Raw genomic sequence first — 19,906 nt, forward strand, 5'->3', positions numbered from 1 at the left:
GTTTTTAATTTCATTTTCATTTCCATTTTGTAAAGCCTATATAAGGCATCATTTTCATATTTGTAAGGAGGCTGGCTCCACTGGGGAGCACTAGAACTTGAGAGCTCTCTCTTTAATTTTCTTTGTTTTGAATCTTGGGTGGAGAATTGAAGGTGTTCTGTTTCATTCTCCCTTTGAGATTTCTCTTTGTTTTGCCTTGCTCCATAATTTCAGTGAATTGCAATTTAAATCAAAGTTCTCCTACTGCTTTCATTTTCATTTCTTCTTCAATCTGCTTGCTGTTGAATCAAGGAAGGGCTTGAGATCTAGACTTGTTTTCTAGTCTCTTGGATCTCCTGAGATCTTCACTTGTCTTTCTAGATTTCACAATTGATTTGAGTTTTCTCGCTGATTTACTTTTCTGCTACAATTCCCTTCTCTGCAATTTTGCTTCTCTGTTTACATTGCTCCCAATTTACTTTCCTGCAATTTAAGCTTGCTGCAAGAGTTTTGAATTCTGATATATTGCTCTATTTAATTTCCAGCGCCCCAGCCCCTTTACTTTTCATGCAATTTACTTTTCTTGTCATTTAAGATTTTGCCAATTTACTTTTCTTGCAATTTAAGTTTCAATGCAATTTACTTTCTGCAACTTTAAATTAATTGTCCTTTACTTCCTGTTGGTTACAATTTCACACAATTCACATCAATGTTAGCTTGACTAAACTAATCACCCACTAAAGTTGCTTGATCCATCAATCCCTGTGGGATCGACCTCACTCCCGTGAGTTTTATTACTTGATGCGACCCGGTGCACTTGCCGGTTAGATTTGTGTGTTTTGAGAGAAATTTATTTTTCACCAAAATATCTCATCAAGTTTTTGGCGCCGTTGCCGGGGATTGATTAGATCAACAATGATTATGTGGGTGAGAAGTCTAGATCAAGCATTTTCTTTATTTTTGTTTTCTGTTTCAAAGTGAAACCAAGGTGTTTGAGTTTTTGCCTCACTAAGAAATTCTCATCTCTGATATGAGTAATTTCAATTTTCCTTGGTTGTGTGTTTTACAAAACTCAAATGGAGTTCAACTCATCTTATGATCAAACAAATTCTATTGGATATCACCCACCATCACCAATCTCTAATGGTGGCTGGGAATATCACCAAGAGAATACACATTCTGAGCACTCCAATTCATGGAGATTTGCTTCACAACCACAAGATGAGAAAGAGAATCATATGGGATACCAACCACCACCACAAAATGATTCATATCATTATCCTCATGGAAGATGGAAGTGTCGCCAAAGAATGGAAGAGCAGCCACCCTCACGTCCTAGTTTCTCATTTAAAAATTCTTCATCACTTGATTATGCCTCAACACAAAGTTTCCTCCAAAGTCCATACCAGTCATCCCATCAATCACACAACTCATTCCACACCCCTCAACACAACTTCACCATAACACATTCACGTCACCAAAATTACTCTCAACCTTCATCCCTTGGATTAACAGATGAGGAATACCTTGAAGCCATTGAAATACAGAGAAAACTAGTGGAAATACACACAAAATCCCCATCTTGGAAAGAATTCGTATTCAAGAAGATGAATGAGTCCTCAGAGCAATCAAGGGGGGACTTAGAACCATCAAACAGTGAAGATGAAGACCAATTTGTGAGTGAGGAAGTGGAAGAGCAAGATAAGGAGGCCACTGCATCAAGTGAACTTTCAATGAAGAATGAGGTGGTTGAACCTGAAACTTCACTTGAGATGACAAGAGAACATGAAGACTCACAACTCTCACAAACCTCCCTGGACCAAAATGCCTCAACATCTGAATCCATGATTGAAAGGTATGACGAGGAGATGAAGAAATGTTGGGAAGATCGACAAACCTCCCCCATGATAGAGCGATTGAAACAAATGTTGGGTGTAAAAGAGGAAGTGGAGGAGCAAGAAAGTGAAGAAGTCATTCCAAACTCAAGTGAGGCAGAGAAGTACATAAAGGAGGAGTTCATGGAACCACCAATACAAGAGGCCCTGAATGAAGGAATCACTCCAATAATCACACAGCAACCATGTCTTGACATCCAAGAAGTGAAGGTAATTAACAAAAGCACCAAGAAGAGGATTGTGACCAAGACACCAAGGACAACATTCATGAGAAGGTCAACTGCAAACAATCCTCCCCCTGATCCAGCAAGCAAGATCAATCAAGCCAATTTCACAAGGAAGCTTGCTGAGGAGAGACCAAGACAGGGGGCACTAGCTGAAACTTCTCCTCCTTTGAAGTCATTTCTCTTAACAAATTGGAAGAAAAGGAAGAAAGTAAAGAATAGGTAGACAGTAGGTACAATTCTTCTCCTTGCTTTGTTTAAATTTCAATAAATTGGCATATGATTACATTCTAAGTTTGGTGTTGCCCTGCAACAAACTGTTTTCCATCTTTTTGATGATTGCATCAAATCAAAAATGAAAGTGACACACCAAGATTCTAAGCTTGGTGTGCCACCTATTTTTCTATGCAAATCATTCAGCAACACCACTTGTCTGCATAACCATAATGTCTTTGCAGTGTTAATTTTCTTTTGGTTTGATATTTTGTTATTCTGTTTACTTTAGTTAATTCTTTGTTTTTAATGCTTCCAATTTAGTTTGCTTATTTGCTGTGTTTATTAATACATCACCAAGAGAGCTTTATTAATGACAGATTCTTGGCTCAGTGATTGTATTTAATAAAGAACAGTTTCATTTGCTTGGTTTTAATTCAAATAAATGGACATAGGATTGCATGCTAAGTTTGGTGTTGCTATGCAACACAATTTGCTTCAAATCTTTACTGGATACTTGCATTGATTCCAAGCGAGAGTGTCACATTAAGTTTGGTGTGCCACTTATTCTTTATGCAAAGTATTATGCTCACCTTCTTAAGCTTGCAATCACAATGTCTCTGTCTCTTGTGCCTTGATTATTATCTTTAATTTTGCTTGCTTAAAACACATGTGCTACTAACATTTCATTATGTAAGACATTCATGATACATCTTAGCCCCATAGCCATTGTTTTAATTATTGCTTGAGGATGAGCAAGTATTTTGAGTTTGGCAAGGGAAGGAGGAAGAATAGAGGAAAAAGGACAACAATAATGAAGATGAACTGCAAGGTTGTAAAGTTCCTTTTCCTCTCATTTGTTTCAAGCACTATAAACTGCATGATTGTCTGTACCTTCTCTGTATGCATGTGTGTATGAAAAGGCATAGTTTGATTTCTAAATTGCAACATGGTGCTATGTCATTATGATTACCAACTTGAGTTTTGTGAATTCAAAAGCAACAAAGTATCATGATCATAAACAAACAAGGCATTAAAGAAGATTTTAGCATGTGCATAAAAGTATTGGTAAGCTAGTATGTTTGATTGTTGCTTAATTGCATTAGATTTTATTTAATTGAAGTTTTCATCTAGGACATTTTGTGAAATCTTTTAAAATCATGAAAACCTTGAAGAAGCAAAATAAAGCAAGAAAAGAAAAAGGGAAAGAATGAGAAAGCTGAAGGCTCTGAGTACCAATGGCAATTCATTTGTTAAGTACTTGTGGTGTTTATGTATCAAGCCAAATGCTTGAAAACAAAACACTTAGAAGTCAAGGATAGGCTCAAAGTGCAAAAGCACTCCCTCAAAGCTCAAGGCTCTGAGCATCAATGATTAGAGAGTCAAGAAAAGAAAAGAAAAATGAGCTTAATGAAGTCCTCTAATCAAATGCTTGTGGTGCTTATGTATCAAGTGGTAATACTTGAAAACAAAGCATTTAGAAGTCGTAGCTTTGTTATCAACTCATGGGGCAAAGCACCCAAAAAGGAGAAGCTAATAAAAAATTCAAAAGCTTGTTTCAAGGAAGAAATATAAAAGAAAGATTTCATAAATTGAGCTAGATGGAAGCATCAATCATTTACATTTCTTTTGTGATTGTAGCATGCTTAGAAAACTAGCTTACCATGAACATTGAGTTGCTATTCTTCTTACCTTGGATTGTCAATCTTTATTGCATGATTCTCTTCTTGCTTGGGGACAAGCAAGGTTTAAGTTTGGTGTTGTGATGACATGTCATCATGTCATGTTTTTCTATGCCTTTTTCCTTTGTTTTCAATAGGTTTTATGCACTTTCTTGAGCCATAAGCAAGCTAAGTGGGTAGATTTTCATGCTTCCTTTGATTTAATCAACCATGTATGAATTCATGCTATTTCATGAGGTTTTATGCTAAAATTGACACATATTATGATAGAATGAATATCTCATGATTATGAGCATAGATTTGATGTGTTTGGTTGATTAATGATAGGTGAAGAAAGCTTGGAGAAAGGTTGAAGCAAAGAGGAATGGCTAGAAGTGAAGAATGGAAGTTGATCCTGGAGGCATGAAGTTAGCCCCAACGTTAGCCCCTTAACTTGGAGGCTAACGTTGGGCATGAAGATCACTCCCTGGACTCCCCACGTTTGAGCCAACGTTAGCCCCCTAACTTGGAGGCTAACGTTGGCAAGAGAAACTTGAAACTCATCCCTGGGCCAGCCAACGTTTGCGCCAACGTTAGCCCCCTAACTTGGAGGCTAACGTTGGCACATGAGTTATAAAGGGGGAGAAGGCCAACGTTTGCGCCAACGTTAGCCCCCTAACTTGGAGGCTAACGTTGGCACATGAATCACAAAGGGAGAGGGGCCAACGTTTGCACCAACGTTAGCCCCCTAACTTGGAGGCTAACGTTGGCGCCACACACCACAAGGCATACAAGGGGTATACTTCCAACAAGAATAACTTGAGCTACAGAGCTCCAAATGAGGTGATTCAAGAAGCATTGGAAAGTAGGAATCAAGAGCTTTCCAAGCATATATGGCACTGCATGGTGGACACTAAAATTGAGGGAGAAAACTGCCCCGCAATGTGCATAAATGAACATGGTGGCAACCTGCAGTGAGGCCAACTGACCTCTGCACCTTCAAAGGAGTATAACTCGAGCTGTAGAGCTCCAAATAATGTGCTCCCAACGGAATTGGAAAGTAGACATCCAGGGCTTTCCAACAATGTATAATAGTATGGGGTGGACAATACATTTGAGCCTCCAGAACTGGCGTTTTCGCCAACGTTTGAGGGCTAACGTTACCTCAAACGCTGCACACCAAAGCCAGCGACCATGCCCTCTTCAAATGATCATAACTTGAGTTGTAGATGTCCAATTGAAGTGATTCTAAGTGGGTTAGAAAGCTGACATTCAGAGCTTTCCAACCATATATGATAGTCTATATTGGGCATAAAATTGGCAACATGACAAGAGGACAAAGTTGGTGCCATAAATGTGCATAAGGGAGGCCAACGTTAGGGTCAAAGTTAGACCCCTAACGTTGGCACCAACGTCCAAACCAGAGAATATTGCTTGCTGCTATGAAAAGTTGGGGTCAAAGTTAGACCCCTAACTTTGGCCCTAACGTTGGGACCAACTATGGCTAACTTCAAAACCGGTTCAATTGGTTCACTTCGGTTCTTCTTCAAACTCCAAGAGCAATCAACCAAGGCCTCTTTCAACCCAATTCCACCGAGAGCAAAGGCCCATGATCATCACTCAAAGGCACAAGAAATAGATAAAATAGGAATTTCATTTAGTTGTAATTTGTTTTTAATTTCATTTTCATTTCCATTTTGTAAAGCCTATATAAGGCATCATTTTCATATTTGTAAGGAGGCTGGCTCCACTGGGGAGCACTAGAACTTGAGAGCTCTCTCTTTAATTTTCTTTGTTTTGAATCTTGGGTGGAGAATTGAAGGTGTTCTGTTTCATTCTCCCTTTGAGATTTCTCTTTGTTTTGCCTTGCTCCATAATTTCAGTGAATTGCAATTTAAATCAAAGTTCTCCTACTGCTTTCATTTTCATTTCTTCTTCAATCTGCTTGCTGTTGAATCAAGGAAGGGCTTGAGATCTAGACTTGTTTTCTAGTCTCTTGGATCTCCTGAGATCTTCACTTGTCTTTCTAGATTTCACAATTGATTTGAGTTTTCTCGCTGATTTACTTTTCTGCTACAATTCCCTTCTCTGCAATTTTGCTTCTCTGTTTACATTGCTCCCAATTTACTTTCCTGCAATTTAAGCTTGCTGCAAGAGTTTTGAATTCTGATATATTGCTCTATTTAATTTCCAGCACCCCAGCCCCTTTACTTTTCATGCAATTTACTTTTCTTGTCATTTAAGATTTTGCCAATTTACTTTTCTTGCAATTTAAGTTTCAATGCAATTTACTTTCTGCAACTTTAAATTAATTGTCCTTTACTTCCTGTTGGTTACAATTTCACACAATTCACATCAATGTTAGCTTGACTAAACTAATCACCCACTAAAGTTGCTTGATCCATCAATCCCTGTGGGATCGACCTCACTCCCGTGAGTTTTATTACTTGATGCGACCCGGTGCACTTGCCGGTTAGATTTGTGTGTTTTGGGAGAAATTTATTTTTCACCAAAATATCTCATCATCAGGATACCAACAACAGTGTTTTGTAAGTTCAATTGTGAAAAGTAAAAAGGCATAAAATAAATACTTATTGTGCAATAATGGAGAATATGTTAGAGTTTTGGAGATGCTTTTCTCTTGTACTCCTCTTCACACACGCAAGGCTCCTTCCATGGCAAGCTGTATGTAGGGTGTCACCGTTGTCAATGGCTACATCCCATCATCTCAGTGAAAATGGTCCAAATGCTCTGTCACAGCACGGCTAATCATCTGTTGGTTCTCGATCATGTCGAAATAAGATCTATTGATCCTTTTGCGTCTGTCACTACCCTCAACAATCGTGAGTTTGAAGCTCGTCACAGCCATTCAATCCTTGAATCCTTCTCGGAATACCACAGACAATGTTTAGACTTTCCGGATTCTCATGAATGCCGCCATCAATCCTAGCTTATACCACGAAGATTCTGATTAAGAAATCTAAGAGATACTCATTCAATCTGATGTAGAACGGAGGTGGTTGTCAGGCACACGTTCATGGATTTTGGAAGGTGATGAGTGTCACGGATCATCACCTTCTTCATAGTGAAGCGCGAATGAACATCTTAGATAGGAACAAGCGTGTTTGAATGGAAAACAGAAATAATTGCATTAATTCATCGAGACGCTGCAGAGCTCCTCACCCCCAACAATGGAGTTTAGAGACTCATGCCGTCAAAAGGTATAAAGTTCAGATCTAAAAATGTCATGAGGTCCAAAATAAATTTCTAAAAGTTGTTTAAATACTAAACTAGTAACCTAGGTTTACAGAAAATGAGTAAACTAAGATAGATAGTGCAGAAATCCACTTCTGGGGCCCACTTGGTGTGTGCTGGGGCTGAGACTTAAGCTTCTCACATGCCTGGGCTGTTTCTAGAGTTGAACGCCAGGTTGTAACCTGTTTCTGGCATTGAACTCCAACTTGTAACCTGTTTCTGGCGCTGAACGCCAGACTACAACATGCAACTGGCGTTGAACGCCAGTTTACGTCGTCTATCCTTGAGCAGAGTATAGACTATTATATATTTCTAGAAAGCCCTGGATGTCTACTTTCCAACGCAATTGGGAGCGCGACAATTGGACTCCTTTAGCTCCAGAAATTCTATTCCGAGTGCAGCGAGGTCAGAATCCAACAGCATCAGCAGTCCTTTTTCAGCCTGAATCAGATTTTTGCTCAACTCCCTCAATTTCAACTAGAAAATACCTGAAATTACAGAAAAACACACAAACTCATAGTAAAATCCAGAAATATGAATTTTGCCTAGAAACTAATGAAAATATACTAAAAACTACATGAAATTAACCCCAAAAAGCGTATAAAATATCCGCTCATCAGTTCACTAAGGTTGCTGCTACAATGCTTTACTTTCTACTTAATCCCTTGCTAGATTTTCCTTCTTTATTTTTCTTAGAGAGCTTATTACTTATTGAAGGCTTGGTGGCAAATGTTGCAGCAGCCTTTTGGCTTAATTTTGCTCAACATTTCTTTACCACAGACACATGGCTCACCTTTTTCTTCCTATGATCATTGATGCCCAGCATCTCTTTGGATAACTAAGTGTTTTGTAGCTTGGTTGCTCTTTATTTTGGACTTTCAGTTGGCAATCCCAAATCAGTTGATCTAAGTGGCCATGTTTTGAAATACTCCTTAGAACCTACTTGTCCAAGCATATCCTAGTACAAAAACACCACAGGCATGTGTCCTAGGGTCCAAGCTATTGGTGTCTAGCCTTATTGTTTATTTCTTTGCCAATTCTTGGCTTTTCCTTTTTCTTTTTCTTTTTGTTTTGATTCATTCTCAAGGGACTTTCATTAATTGAAAGATTATAGCAGCAAACTAGCTTAGGCTTCAAGGAACATGTCATTATGCAGCATTTATTTTGTGAGCTAACAATTGGATCAAACAAATACCACCACTAACTTTCATCCTAACTTTTGCAACATTGAACATTCACTTTTCTAATTCAAATATCTCTCTTTTATTCAAATAGCAAGGAGACAAAATAAAATCTAAGCAAATGAAGGATGACAATTATTATGCAGATCACTTTCAAGCTAATTACTCAAAACAAAAATGCAGAACAAAGAGCAATTGGAGTTATATCATGTTTCAGACATACATCTTCCTTATTTAATTTGAGGGTTAAGTACGAAAATCATCCTTAAGGTCTAGGGTGAAAATCAAATTCGTCCTCGAACTTTTTTTGTTATTAAAATCATCCCGAACGTTCAAAAACACTTTAAAATCATCCTCCCTTCCTTAAAACAAAATTTTTGACACTTTTACCCTTTTAGCTCACAGCATATCTGTGCAGCCTCCGAAACTCCATGGGCAAGGAGCAAAGTGGATGGGATCATGGATCCAATGTGAAAGTGCAACAACTGCAGGCAATCAAGCATGCCCAAGATTTGAAGCTTCTTCATAACCCTCACAATCTGAGCCGTGGTTAACCCAAACTTGCCCTTCTCTCCCGAAGTGGACCCAAAGTGCCCCGAATGCTTGGTCCTCAGCTTGGCCCGGAAGCCAATCACCGGTCTGATGCATAGCTTTTTGCTGAGATCGATTATCATGTCAAGCTCTTCCTCTTGCTCTAGAACAATCACGGTGTTCAAGGCAAGCTTCCTTGCAACCAACGCAAGGGAAATGTACTCTGCGTCTTTGAATCCATTGCAAACAAGAAGAACCAAATCTCACGATGTCCTCCACAATGAACTGGTCCTGATTGCACTTCACCGGGTAGACCCCCTGATAGTGAGAGCCGTATCTGCGAGACTGGATCGCGTAGTAGAAGGCTGATTGAAGGGATTCGAGGCAGTTCTTGAGGATATCAGGGAAGTGAACCATGAGAGGCAGCTGTAGGCCGAGACCGCCACATGAGATGGAGTCAGTAGCTTTCTTCACGATCTTGAGCATATCAATCTCCTGGTGACACAGCGTTGCAGAGACATGGGGGCACTGATGCACGGAAAACTTGTCTCTCAACAAATCTCCCTTCGGTAAGTGTACCGAAGTTGTCGTCAATTAAAAATTCACAATAGAGTGAGGTCGAATCCCATAGGGATTGATTGATCAAGCAACTTTAATTAGAAGAATGTTCTAGTTGAGCGAATCCAGAATTTGGGTTGAGAGTTGTAGAAAATAAAATGGCGGGAATGTAAATAACAGAAAAGTAAATGCTAGAATTAAAGGACTGGAAGTAAATGACTGAAAATAAATTGCAGAATTGTAAATGGGAATGGGGGATTTGCTCATAAAAGTAAATGGCAGAAATTAAAGAGAATGGATAAGATTAGAGATGGGGAGTTCATTGGGCTTAGGAGATGTTACAATTCTCTGGATCAAGTTCATTTTCATCTCTTCCTCAATCAATGCACTCATTGATCTCCTTGGCAATCCTAAGTGATTGAATTGCAATTTCTTGCAATTCAATCTCTCAAATCTTGATCAATAGCCAATTCCTTGGTCAATTGCTCATGAGAAGAGATGAAGTATGGTCACTGATTATACCACATGCATTTCCCAAACCAAGTATTGAGAGGGTTACAGTCACATACCCATCCAAACCCAATTTGGTCCTGCATGAGAAAGTATTTCTAGCTTGATCTCTTCATTCCTCTTCCAAGGTTCAAAAGAGATCAAAGTTTGAATAGCTTCTCTTCTAAGATAACTACTCAATTGGATGAAGACCGAAAGCTTTCAAGTAAAATCAAGAGGAAAGATTGAAGAAGAACAATGAAAATTAGTATTGATCCATCAAATTACAACAGAGCTCTCTAACCCAATGAAAGGGGTTTAGTTGTTCATAGCTCTTGAAGATGAAAACAAAGATGGAGAATACATCATAAAACTAGAAATTGCAAAGAAAGTAAAATACAGAGAGTGGTTCTTTAGCCTCCAGAACTCCTTTACAATTCAAAGCTACTCCTATATATACTACTCTTCTCAGCTTCTAGTTCACTCTTCAAGTCTTGGGCCTTTGGATCTTGAGTTTGAAGAAGTTCCTTTCTTTATTTGGGCTTGGCTTTACTTGCAGAGAGAAAGTGCGGAGTGGGCAGAGACTTAAGCTCAGGGCGTAAGGAGTGTTAATCATTTAGTGAAAGTCCAAGTTCGGGAATGTCAGTGACACTTAACATTGTCACTAACGTTCCAATGCACCCCTTTTGCCTCACGTTAAAACCCACGTTAACTAGGTTAACGTGGCTTCTAACGTGGCCTTTGCCATCCTTCGAGAACGTTAGTGACATTCAACATTGTCACTAACGTTCCAATGTGCCGCTAGGTCTCACGTTAGAGTCCACGTTAACTAGGTTAACGTGGCTTCTAACGTGGCCATCTTTTAGCCATCCCAACGTTAGTGACAACGTTGAGTGTCACTAACGTTGGCTCATCCTTTATTTCTCATCGTTAGCTTTCACGTTAACCAAGTTAACGTGGAAGTTAACGTGACTCTTGGGGGTTGTGTGGTTGCTTCAACGTTAGTGACAATGTTGAGTGTCACTAACGTTGTCGACAACTCTTCATCTTCTACGTTAGTTCCCACGTTAACCAAGTTAACGTGGGAGTTAACGTGGTACTTAGCACCATAGGCCAACATTAGTTTTAATGTTGAGTGTCACTAACGTTAACTAGGTTAACGTGGCTTCTAACGTGGCCACTTATGAGTAATTGCCAACGTTAGTGACAATGTTGAGTGTCACTAACGTTGGCTCAACTTCTTTTCTCCACGTTAGAGTTCACGTTAACTTGGTTAACGTGACTCTCCAACGTGGGCATTGATGGCTTTTATTGGCAATCACTTTTCTCATTAATCTTTGCAAGTTACCTCCCCTTTTCTTGCTTCTTTTTGGTCCTGAAATCAAGCAACAAAGTGCATCAAAGCTCTAGTCCGAGTCATGAGTAATGCAACATAATATTTGTCACTAAACTTATGCAAAATTCTCATGAAATCATGTAAAATGCACAATGTATGCTTGAGTCAAGGCATAAGTGAATATTTACCCAAAACTAGCTTATTTCCTAAAGAAATGCATGAAACTAACCTAAAAACAGTAAAGAAAAGGTCAGTAAAACTGGCCAAGATGCCCTGCCATCACAACACCAAACTTAAAGCTTGCTTGTCCCTAAGCAAGTACTGGAACAAGAGAATGATGAATGGAATATCCAGAGGAATGAGTCATTCTTGTGGAAGTCATATTACTGATTTTATGGTGGTTTCATGCATAGCAACTTAGGTTCATTCCATTACTGGCTTTCAGACCTTTATCATGTCCCTAAACACTTGCTTTGTTTATATCTCATGAGACTTTTATTCATTGATCCTTTTATTGTTATTACAAGGGTTGTTTGTGTTATTTAGGCTAAGTGCTCTGTAAGGGGGCAACTCTTTAAGATAATCTTTCAAATGGACAAGCTTACAAGTAAATAGGGGAATGATTTAAAATGGACAAGCTTACAAGTAAATAGGGGAATGATGCAGTGACATTTAAACCAGAAATCATGGACCTATTTAGAAAGAAAACTTAAAAGACAGAAAAAAAATTTTTTTTAACATGACATGGAAGCAGGTTCTATTTCATACAAGATCTTCCTTATTTAAAGCATAGAAAACGATGGACTAAAAGGAACTCCACCACCTTTCATTCATGTGGATGCCCGTGCTCCCCTCTTTGCTTGTCCTCATTGTGTCTCTCTTGAGTGCTTGTGCTCCCACTTCCTTTACCTTTTCTAAGCAGCTTCTTCCAGAAACCACTATCTTCCATCTTCTTCTTGAGTGTCTCCTTTTGCTGTTTCACTTTCCTCTCTTCTTGTTCTACAAATTCTTTTTGGACTTCATCATATGTGGGGATGGCATAGTGTAGATGATGCATATTACTGGTCATGTAGTTCAACTCAGCTTGAGTGTTTACATAGAACTCCTCCCTATGTAGTTGCCTTCCTTCATTGAGTACACTGAACTCATTGAAAGTTTTCATTTGGGCTATCTGCCGCTGGTTGAGCTCTTGCAAGTGCTTCTCTTGAAGCTCTTGCCTCTCATTCACTTGGTTGATGGCTTGATTGAGCTGGGAGTAGCGTTCCTGCTGCTGCTCCATTTGTTGTTTTTGCCATGCTTCCTGTTGACTCAGCCGGTTCAGTATTTGCTCTTGTCCTTCCATATGTCTCTGTCCTAAATCTTCAATGGCTCTTAGAAGGTGAGTCATATTCAAGTTGGTTGGGTCATGATGCTCTTCTTGTTGATATTCTTCCTGATGGTATTCCTCTTGGTGAGCTCCTTCTTGGGCCCTTTGCCTTCCTATATGTGGCCTTCTTAGTTGCTGAGCCGGTGTGGTATAGACCATTTGCTCGAGTGTGACTGGCCTCCCTGGGTTCACCCAGTCTGGGCTGCTGTCCTCAAATATTACCTTGGCCTTGTTGCACAAGCGGAGAATGGTGCTGGGGTACCAAAGTCTGGCACCTGAGTCAGCTTTCTCAGCTGACTCTTGAATCCCTTCGGCAATGAGCTCATGCACTTTGATTTCCCCACCTTGTACTAAGAATTGTACCATAGTGGTTCGATTGATGTTGACCTCTGAATTATTAGCAGCTGGTAGGATGGACCTCCTTACAAGCTCAAACCACCCTTTGGCTTCCGGGTGAAGGTCTCCCCTTTTTATGAATTTTGGTCTCCCATCTGAGTACCTCTCCCAGTCAGCGGCTATGACACAGATGTCTGATGCTATCTCTGAGAGCTCATCCTTATCGGGGCTTCTACTTATTCTTGCCTGATAACTCTCCTCATCAAAATGAGGTGATTTCAAATGAAGAGCTCCTGTTATGGCACTTGGGCTGAAATCCACCTCCTTTCCTCTCACATAGCTTTTGAAGGTTGGGGCTTTGGTCTTATCCTCTCTAACTGCATTTGCATAGAATTCTTTGATGAGGTTTCCATTGATCTTCCCCTCTGGACTGGTGAGCAATTTCCACCCCTTCTGTTTGATTTTTCTCCAAATCTGTGGTGATTCATTGGCATTGATTTGGAAGATTAACTCTGGCAATATCTTTCTGGCACTTATCCGCTCAAATTCATGCTCATGAAAGGCAGTCTTGAATCTCTTGTCATCAAAGGGAGCACTCACCATAGGTTCCTTCCTCTTTTGCCTCTTTGAGCTTGATGATGCCATGACTTGAGTTGTTGTTTGAGGAGATTTGAGGTTTCGGATAGATGAAGAGTGGGTTGGTTAAAGCAATTTGTGATGAAGGGTTTAGTGTGCCAATAGAAGTGTGGAGAGTGGGAATTTGAATGTGAGGAGTGAGCATGCACTAAGGTTCACTTATATAAGAAAATCATGAGTGGATGAAGGGTGTGGATTGCATGAATGTTTACTAGATGAACGGATGGGGTTGTGTATGAAGGAAAGACAAGGATCATTACTTTAATGAGAGTGATTAGTTCAATCTTCCAGGGTCTTCTTTTTCCAATGTTGCATGGCAACGTTTCCCCATGCGTTCCCTCTTGAGACATGTGTGTAGTGCTCTTCATTAAGTGGTGAAATCTCCCCCATTTAATTGTCCAATCAATCCCTTTTTATGCTTCTTTTCCTTTCCTATAAAGATTTGAAATAAGGGAATTAATATATAAGAAAATTAAAACTCTACAGCTAGAATAAATTGAAAGAAAGGATTTGATTGTTTTTTTATGAGTTTCAACTAACTAACTAACTATTGGTGGTTCCTTATATGCATTTTGGTGGCACCATGGGGTGACACTAAACTTAGTTTGAAGCACTGTGATGAAAGTTTTATGTTCAAAGCTCCCAAGACTAGCATGCAACTTGGTTTGCTTTGAACACCAAACTTGTTCCTCACTATATTCTGCATAAGAAGATATTCACCAATTGTTTGTTAAGTTTGGATTGAAGCTCATAAAGATTGACTTATTCATTATCATCTGAAAGCATATAAAACATGGGTTGCCTCCCATGAAGCGCTTCTTTATCGTCACTAGCTTGACGTTTTTCTTTCATCATGGTGGTTGGTAGTGCTTAAAGTCCTCCCCTCTTGCTGTGGATTTGTATCCATTGGTTGGATCAATGATCTCCATATGTTCCAAGGAAAGAACTCTGTTGATAGTGAAGACCTTAGGTAACTGAGATGGTACAGTAGGGAGATTAGGAGGAATATCTGGGAAGTAAGATGAGACAACTCTATCCCCTGGAGAGAAATCTTCCGTAGGGATCTTCTTGTTCCTCCATTTCCTTGGTACCTTCTTCTTTGTTTCTTTTAAAGTTGCCTTCTCCTTGGTGACCTCTTTTCTCCAAGGAGTTGTGATGTTGTCTTCACCTGCCTCTAGAGGTTTGGGTTCCTCCAATTTTTCTTTGAGCTGTGGCAGTTGCTGTTTTCCTTGTTTATCAGTTGAGGGGGTTTCAGAATGAACTAGCTGTGCTTCAGTGCTTGTCTCCTCCTTCAGTGTCTCCTTATCGTTTATGCTTAGTTCCTTGTCCTCTTGATCTGTTTCTTGTGAGAAGTTGAAGACATTGAAGCTGAGTCGTTCATTATGAATTCTCAATATTAGCTCCCATTTCTCTACATCGATAAGTGCTCTGGCCGTAGCTAGGAATGGTCTTTCCAATATGATTGGGTGAGTATGACTCTCTTCCATGTCTAGAATGACAAAGTCTGTTGGGAGAAAGTACTTCCCAACCTTTAGCAGCACATTGTCCACCACTCCTATTGCTTGCTTTTGAGTTTTGTCAGCCAGTCTGATAATGACATCTGTGGGCATTATCTCATTAATCTGCAGCTTCTTCGCCAGGGATAAAGGTAGTAAGTTGATGCTGGCCCCTAAATCACATAGTGCTCCTTCGAACATAGTCTCACCTATGGCACAAGGGATATGAAAGCTTCTTGGGTCTCTTCTTTTTTTAGGCAGCTCAGGCTGAATAAGTGCACTACATTCCTTGTTCATCACTATAGTCTGCCCTCCCTTGAGTGAGCTTTTCCTCGGAAGAAGTTCCTTCATATACTTGATGAATGCAGGCATTTTTTGAATTACCTTGATGAATGGTATGTTCACATGCAGAGATTGAAACAAGTCTAGGAACCTTGAGTATATTCTTTTTCCCACAACACCATTGAGCAGTTGAGGGAATGGTGCATAGAGCTTCAGCAGCTCTTGTTGTGAGATTTCTGGTTCTTTGTGATCTCTATCCTCCTCCTTTGTTGAGTTGTCTTCAGGTTGTTTGCACATTTTGCCTTGCTTGTCTTCAATCTCTTGATCACTTGTAGTGACCGTTTTGCAATCTTCCCATCTTACTTTCTTTGCTTCTCCCTTGGGGTTTTTCTCAGTGTCACTTGGGAAGCTATCAGTAGGTTTGGGAATCTTCTCAGCTAAATATCCCACCTGGAATTCCATCTTCCTAATGGTTTCTCCCTGGTTCTTAATATTGGCTCGCACCTCCTCTTTGAACACCTTATTTTCTTGAATCTCTTGGCATATTCCTTCAAGTAAGGCTTCAATCTTAGAGAGCCTATCATTAATTGATGAGTGGTTCGGAGCAGATGTGCTGTTTTGGTTTTGATAAGTATGTGGAGAAGTGTTGTTGTGGAGGTATTGAGATGTCCTCTGGGTGAATTGTTGGCGAGCTGCATTGTTGTTGGAGTTGTAATGTCTCTGGTCTTGGTTTTGATCTTGCTCACTTCCCCACCCAAAGTTCGGGTGATTTCTCCATCCAGGGTTGTAAGTCTTGGAGTATGGATCATAGTTTTTCCTTGGTGAATTCCCAATGTAGTTGGCTTGCTCCTGACTCCCTTCTGCTTCTTGGTTTACTCTTTCTTGTGTTGTTGATGAAGTGGAGATTGCTGCTACTTGGTTCATCTCCATCTTCTTGGTGAGGTCAGCCAGCTGCTGGGTAATGAGCTTGTTTTGGGCCAACAGAGCATCCACATTGTTTAGCTCCATCACTCCTCTTGTGTTCCCTCTTTCGGAAGCATAGAAGTAGTCATTTTCTACTACTGTTTCAATAACATCTATGGCTTCCTCAATGGTCTTCTTCTTGTTCAAGGACCCTCCAGATGAATGGTCTACTGCCTTCTTTGACTCATAAGAGAGCCCTTCATAGAAAATGTGCAGCTGGACCCATTCGTTGAACATGTCAGGTGGGCACCTCCTTGTTAAGTCTTTGAACCTCTCCCATGCTTCATACAGAGTCTCACCATCCTGTTGCCTGAAGGTTTGAACCTCAGCTCTCAGCCTATTGATTCGTTGAGGAGGGTAGAATCTTGCTAAGAATTTGTTCACCACATCCTCCCAAGTTGTCAAGCTCTCCCTTGGGAAGGATTCCAGCCACTTGGCTGCCTTGTCTCTGAGTGAGAAGGGAAATAAGAGCAATCTATAGGCGTCAGGATGAACACCATTAGATTTCACAGTGTCACATATTCTCAGGAAGGTGGTCAAATGTTGGTTGGGATCTTCTTGAACACCTCCTCCAAACGAACAGTTGTTCTGAACAAGGGTGATGAGCTTTGGTTTAAGTTCAAAGTTGTTGGCATGGATTGTTGGCTTTTGGATGCTACTTCTACAATTGCCTGGGTTTGGATTAATGTAAGAGCCCAAAACTCTTCTATCCTCCCCAGCATGATTTGCTCCACCTCCTCTGCCATGGTTGTGAATCTCTTCTTCATGATGATTTTCCATGTTTTCTTCCATGTTTGGTTCAAAGTATTCCTCAAACTGTTCCTCCTCTTCTTCAGCACCAACTACTCGTTTTTCTTTTGCCTCCCTCCTTAGTCTAAGGAAGGTTCTCTCTGGTTCATAATGAAAGGAAGTTGAAGCCCCGCTTCTTCTCCCTGTCATACAACCAACAAGTACAAGCAGAGAAAATAGGTGCAGACAGTATTTGTGTCAGAATTGATGTTAGTTGTGGGTGATGCAATATATCAAACAGTTAGTGGGTTAACAAACAAAATTGAAAATAACAAAGAAAAACAAAAGAGTAGATGGAGAAAGGAAGAAGTTTAACTAAAACAAAAAGTAAATCACTCAAACAGAAAAATGAAATTCACAAAATAAAATGCTCAATCTAGTGATTTTCTAATCTAATCATTGTTGATGCACAATCAATCCCCGACAACAGCGCCATAAACTTGATGCACGGAAAACTTGTCTCTCAACAAATCTCCCTTCGGCAAGTGTACCGAAGTTGTCGTCAAGTAAAAACTCACAATAGAGTGAGGTCGAATCCCACAGGGATTGATTGATCAAGCAACTTTAATTAGAAGAATGTTCTAGTTGAGTGAATCCAGAATTTGGGTTGAGAGTTGCAGAAAATAAAATGGCGGAAATGTAAATAACAGAAAAGTAAATGCTAGAATTAAAGGACTGGAAGTAAATGACTGAAAATAAATTGCAGAATTGTAAATGGGAATGGGGGATTTGCTCATAAAAGTAAATGACAGAAATTAAAGAGAATGGGTAAGATTAGAGATGGGGAGTTCATTGGGCTTAGGAGATGTTGCAATTCTCCGGATCAAGTTCATTTTCATCTCTTCCTCAATCAATGCACTCATTGATCTCCTTAGCAATCTTAAGTGATTGAATTGCAATTTCTTGCAATTCAATCTCTCAAATCTTGATCAATAGCCAATTCCTTGGTCAATTGCTCATGATAAGAGATGAAGTATGGTCACTGATTATACCACATGCATTTCCCAAACCAAGTATTGAGAGGGTTACAGTCACATACCAATCCAAACCCAATTTGGTCCAGCATGAGAAAGTATTTCTAGCTTGATCTCTTCATTCCTCTTCCAAGGTTCAAAAGAGATCCAAGTTTGAATAGCTTCTCTTCCAAGATAACTTCTCAATTGGATGAAGACCGAAAGCTTTCAAGTAAAATCAAGAGGAAAGATAGAAGAAGAACGATGAAAATTAGTATTGATCCATCAAATTACAACAGAGCTCCCTAACCTAATGAAAGGGGTTTAGTTGTTCATAGCTCTTGAAGATGAAAACAAAGATGGAGAATACATCATAAAACTAGAAATTGCAAAGAAAGTAAAATACAGAGAGTGGTTCTTCAGCCTCCAGAACTCCTTTACAATTCAAAGCTACTCCTATATATACTACTCTTCTCAGCTTCTAGTTCACTCTTCAAGTCTTGGGCCTTTGGATCTTGAGTTTGAAGCAGTTCCTTTCTTTATTTGGGCTTGGCTTTACTTGCAGAGAGAAAGTGTGGAGTGGGCAGAGACTTAAGCTCAGGGTGTAAGGAGTGTTAATCATTTAGTGAAAGTCCAAGTTCGGGAACGTTAGTGACACTTAACATTGTCACTAACGTTCCAATGCACCCCTTTTGCCTCACGTTAAAACCCACGTTAACTAGGTTAACGTGGCTTCTAACGTGGCCATTGCCATCCTTCGAGAACGTTAGTGACATTCAACATTGTCACTAACGTTCCAATGTGCCCCTAGGTCTCACGTTAGAGTCCACGTTAACTAGGTTAACGTGGCTTCTAACGTGGCCATCTTTTAGCCATCCCAACGTTAGTGACAATGTTGAGTGTCACTAACGTTGGCTCATCCTTCATTTCTCATCGTTAGCTTCCACGTTAACCAAGTTAACGTGGAAGTTAACGTGACTCTTGGGGGTTGTGTGGTTGCTTCAACGTTAGTGACAATGTTGAGTGTCACTAACGTTGTCGACAACTCTTCATCTTCTACGTTAGTTCCCACGTTAACCAAGTTAACGTGGGAGTTAACGTGGTACTTAGCACCATAGGCCAACGTTAGTGACAATGTTGAGTGTCACTAATGTTGGCTTCTCTCCCTCCCCCTTAACGTTAGAGGCCACGTTAACTAGGTTAACGTGGCTTCTAACGTGGCCACTTATGAGTAATTGCCAGCGTTAGTGACAATGTTGAGTGTCACTAACGTTGGCTCAACTTTTTTTCTCCACGTTAGAGTTCACGTTAACTTGGTTAACGTGACTCTCTAACGTGGGCATTGATGGCTTTTATTGGCAATCACTTTTCTCATTAATCTTTGCAAGTTACCTCCCCTTTTCTTGCTTCTTTTTGGTCCTGAAATCAAGCAACAAAGTGCATCAAAGCTCTAATCCAAGTCATGAGTAATGCAACATAATATTTGTCACTAAACTTATGCAAAATCCTCATGAAATCATGTAAAATGCACAATGTATGCTTGAGTCAAGGCATAAGTGAATATTTACCCAAAACTAGCTTATTTCCTAAAGAAATGCATGAAACTAACCTAAAAACAGTAAAGAAAAGGTCAGTGAAACTGGCCAAGATGCCCTGGCATCAGGCACACCGCCACGTTCCCAGAGGAGTTCACCGTAAAATTCGGAGCACCCCACCCTAAAACACGAAGTCCTTCCGTGGGAATAGAACACAAGCGTCAACGG

The 19,906-nt window shown here is 40.0% G+C and overlaps 1 protein-coding gene and 1 non-coding gene across 2 annotated transcripts; one reads left to right on the top strand and one right to left on the bottom strand.

Moving 5' to 3' along the window:
* Window positions 1-8,794: 8,794 nt before the first annotated feature.
* Window positions 8,795-9,425, bottom strand: LOC112748378 (arginine decarboxylase 1A, chloroplastic-like). The gene is made up of 2 exons (XM_072217879.1): window positions 9,226-9,425; window positions 8,795-9,134 (listed from the first exon to the last, which is right to left on the bottom strand). Exons 1-2 carry the CDS (start codon window positions 9,423-9,425, stop codon window positions 8,795-8,797), a joined length of 540 nt encoding a protein of 179 aa, XP_072073980.1.
* Window positions 9,426-16,636: 7,211 nt separating this feature from the next.
* LOC112753412 (small nucleolar RNA R71) lies at window positions 16,637-16,740 on the top strand. The gene has a single exon (XR_003177800.1). It is a non-coding gene; the product is annotated as a small nucleolar RNA R71 (small nucleolar RNA).
* Window positions 16,741-19,906: the final 3,166 nt, after the last annotated feature.

Source organism: Arachis hypogaea, chromosome 15 (genome assembly GCF_003086295.3).
Source record: "Arachis hypogaea cultivar Tifrunner chromosome 15, arahy.Tifrunner.gnm2.J5K5, whole genome shotgun sequence".
Lineage (NCBI taxonomy): Eukaryota > Viridiplantae > Streptophyta > Magnoliopsida > Fabales > Fabaceae > Arachis > Arachis hypogaea.

Coding starts and splice junctions, on each gene's coding strand:
- LOC112748378 (XM_072217879.1), bottom strand. CDS start 9,425: ATGCTCAAGATCGTGAAGAAAGCTACTGACTCCATCTCATGTGGCGGT. Junction 9,135..9,225: donor GTGAAGTGCAATCAGGACCA/GTTCATTGTGGA, acceptor GTTGGTTGCAAG/GAAGCTTGCCTTGAACACCG.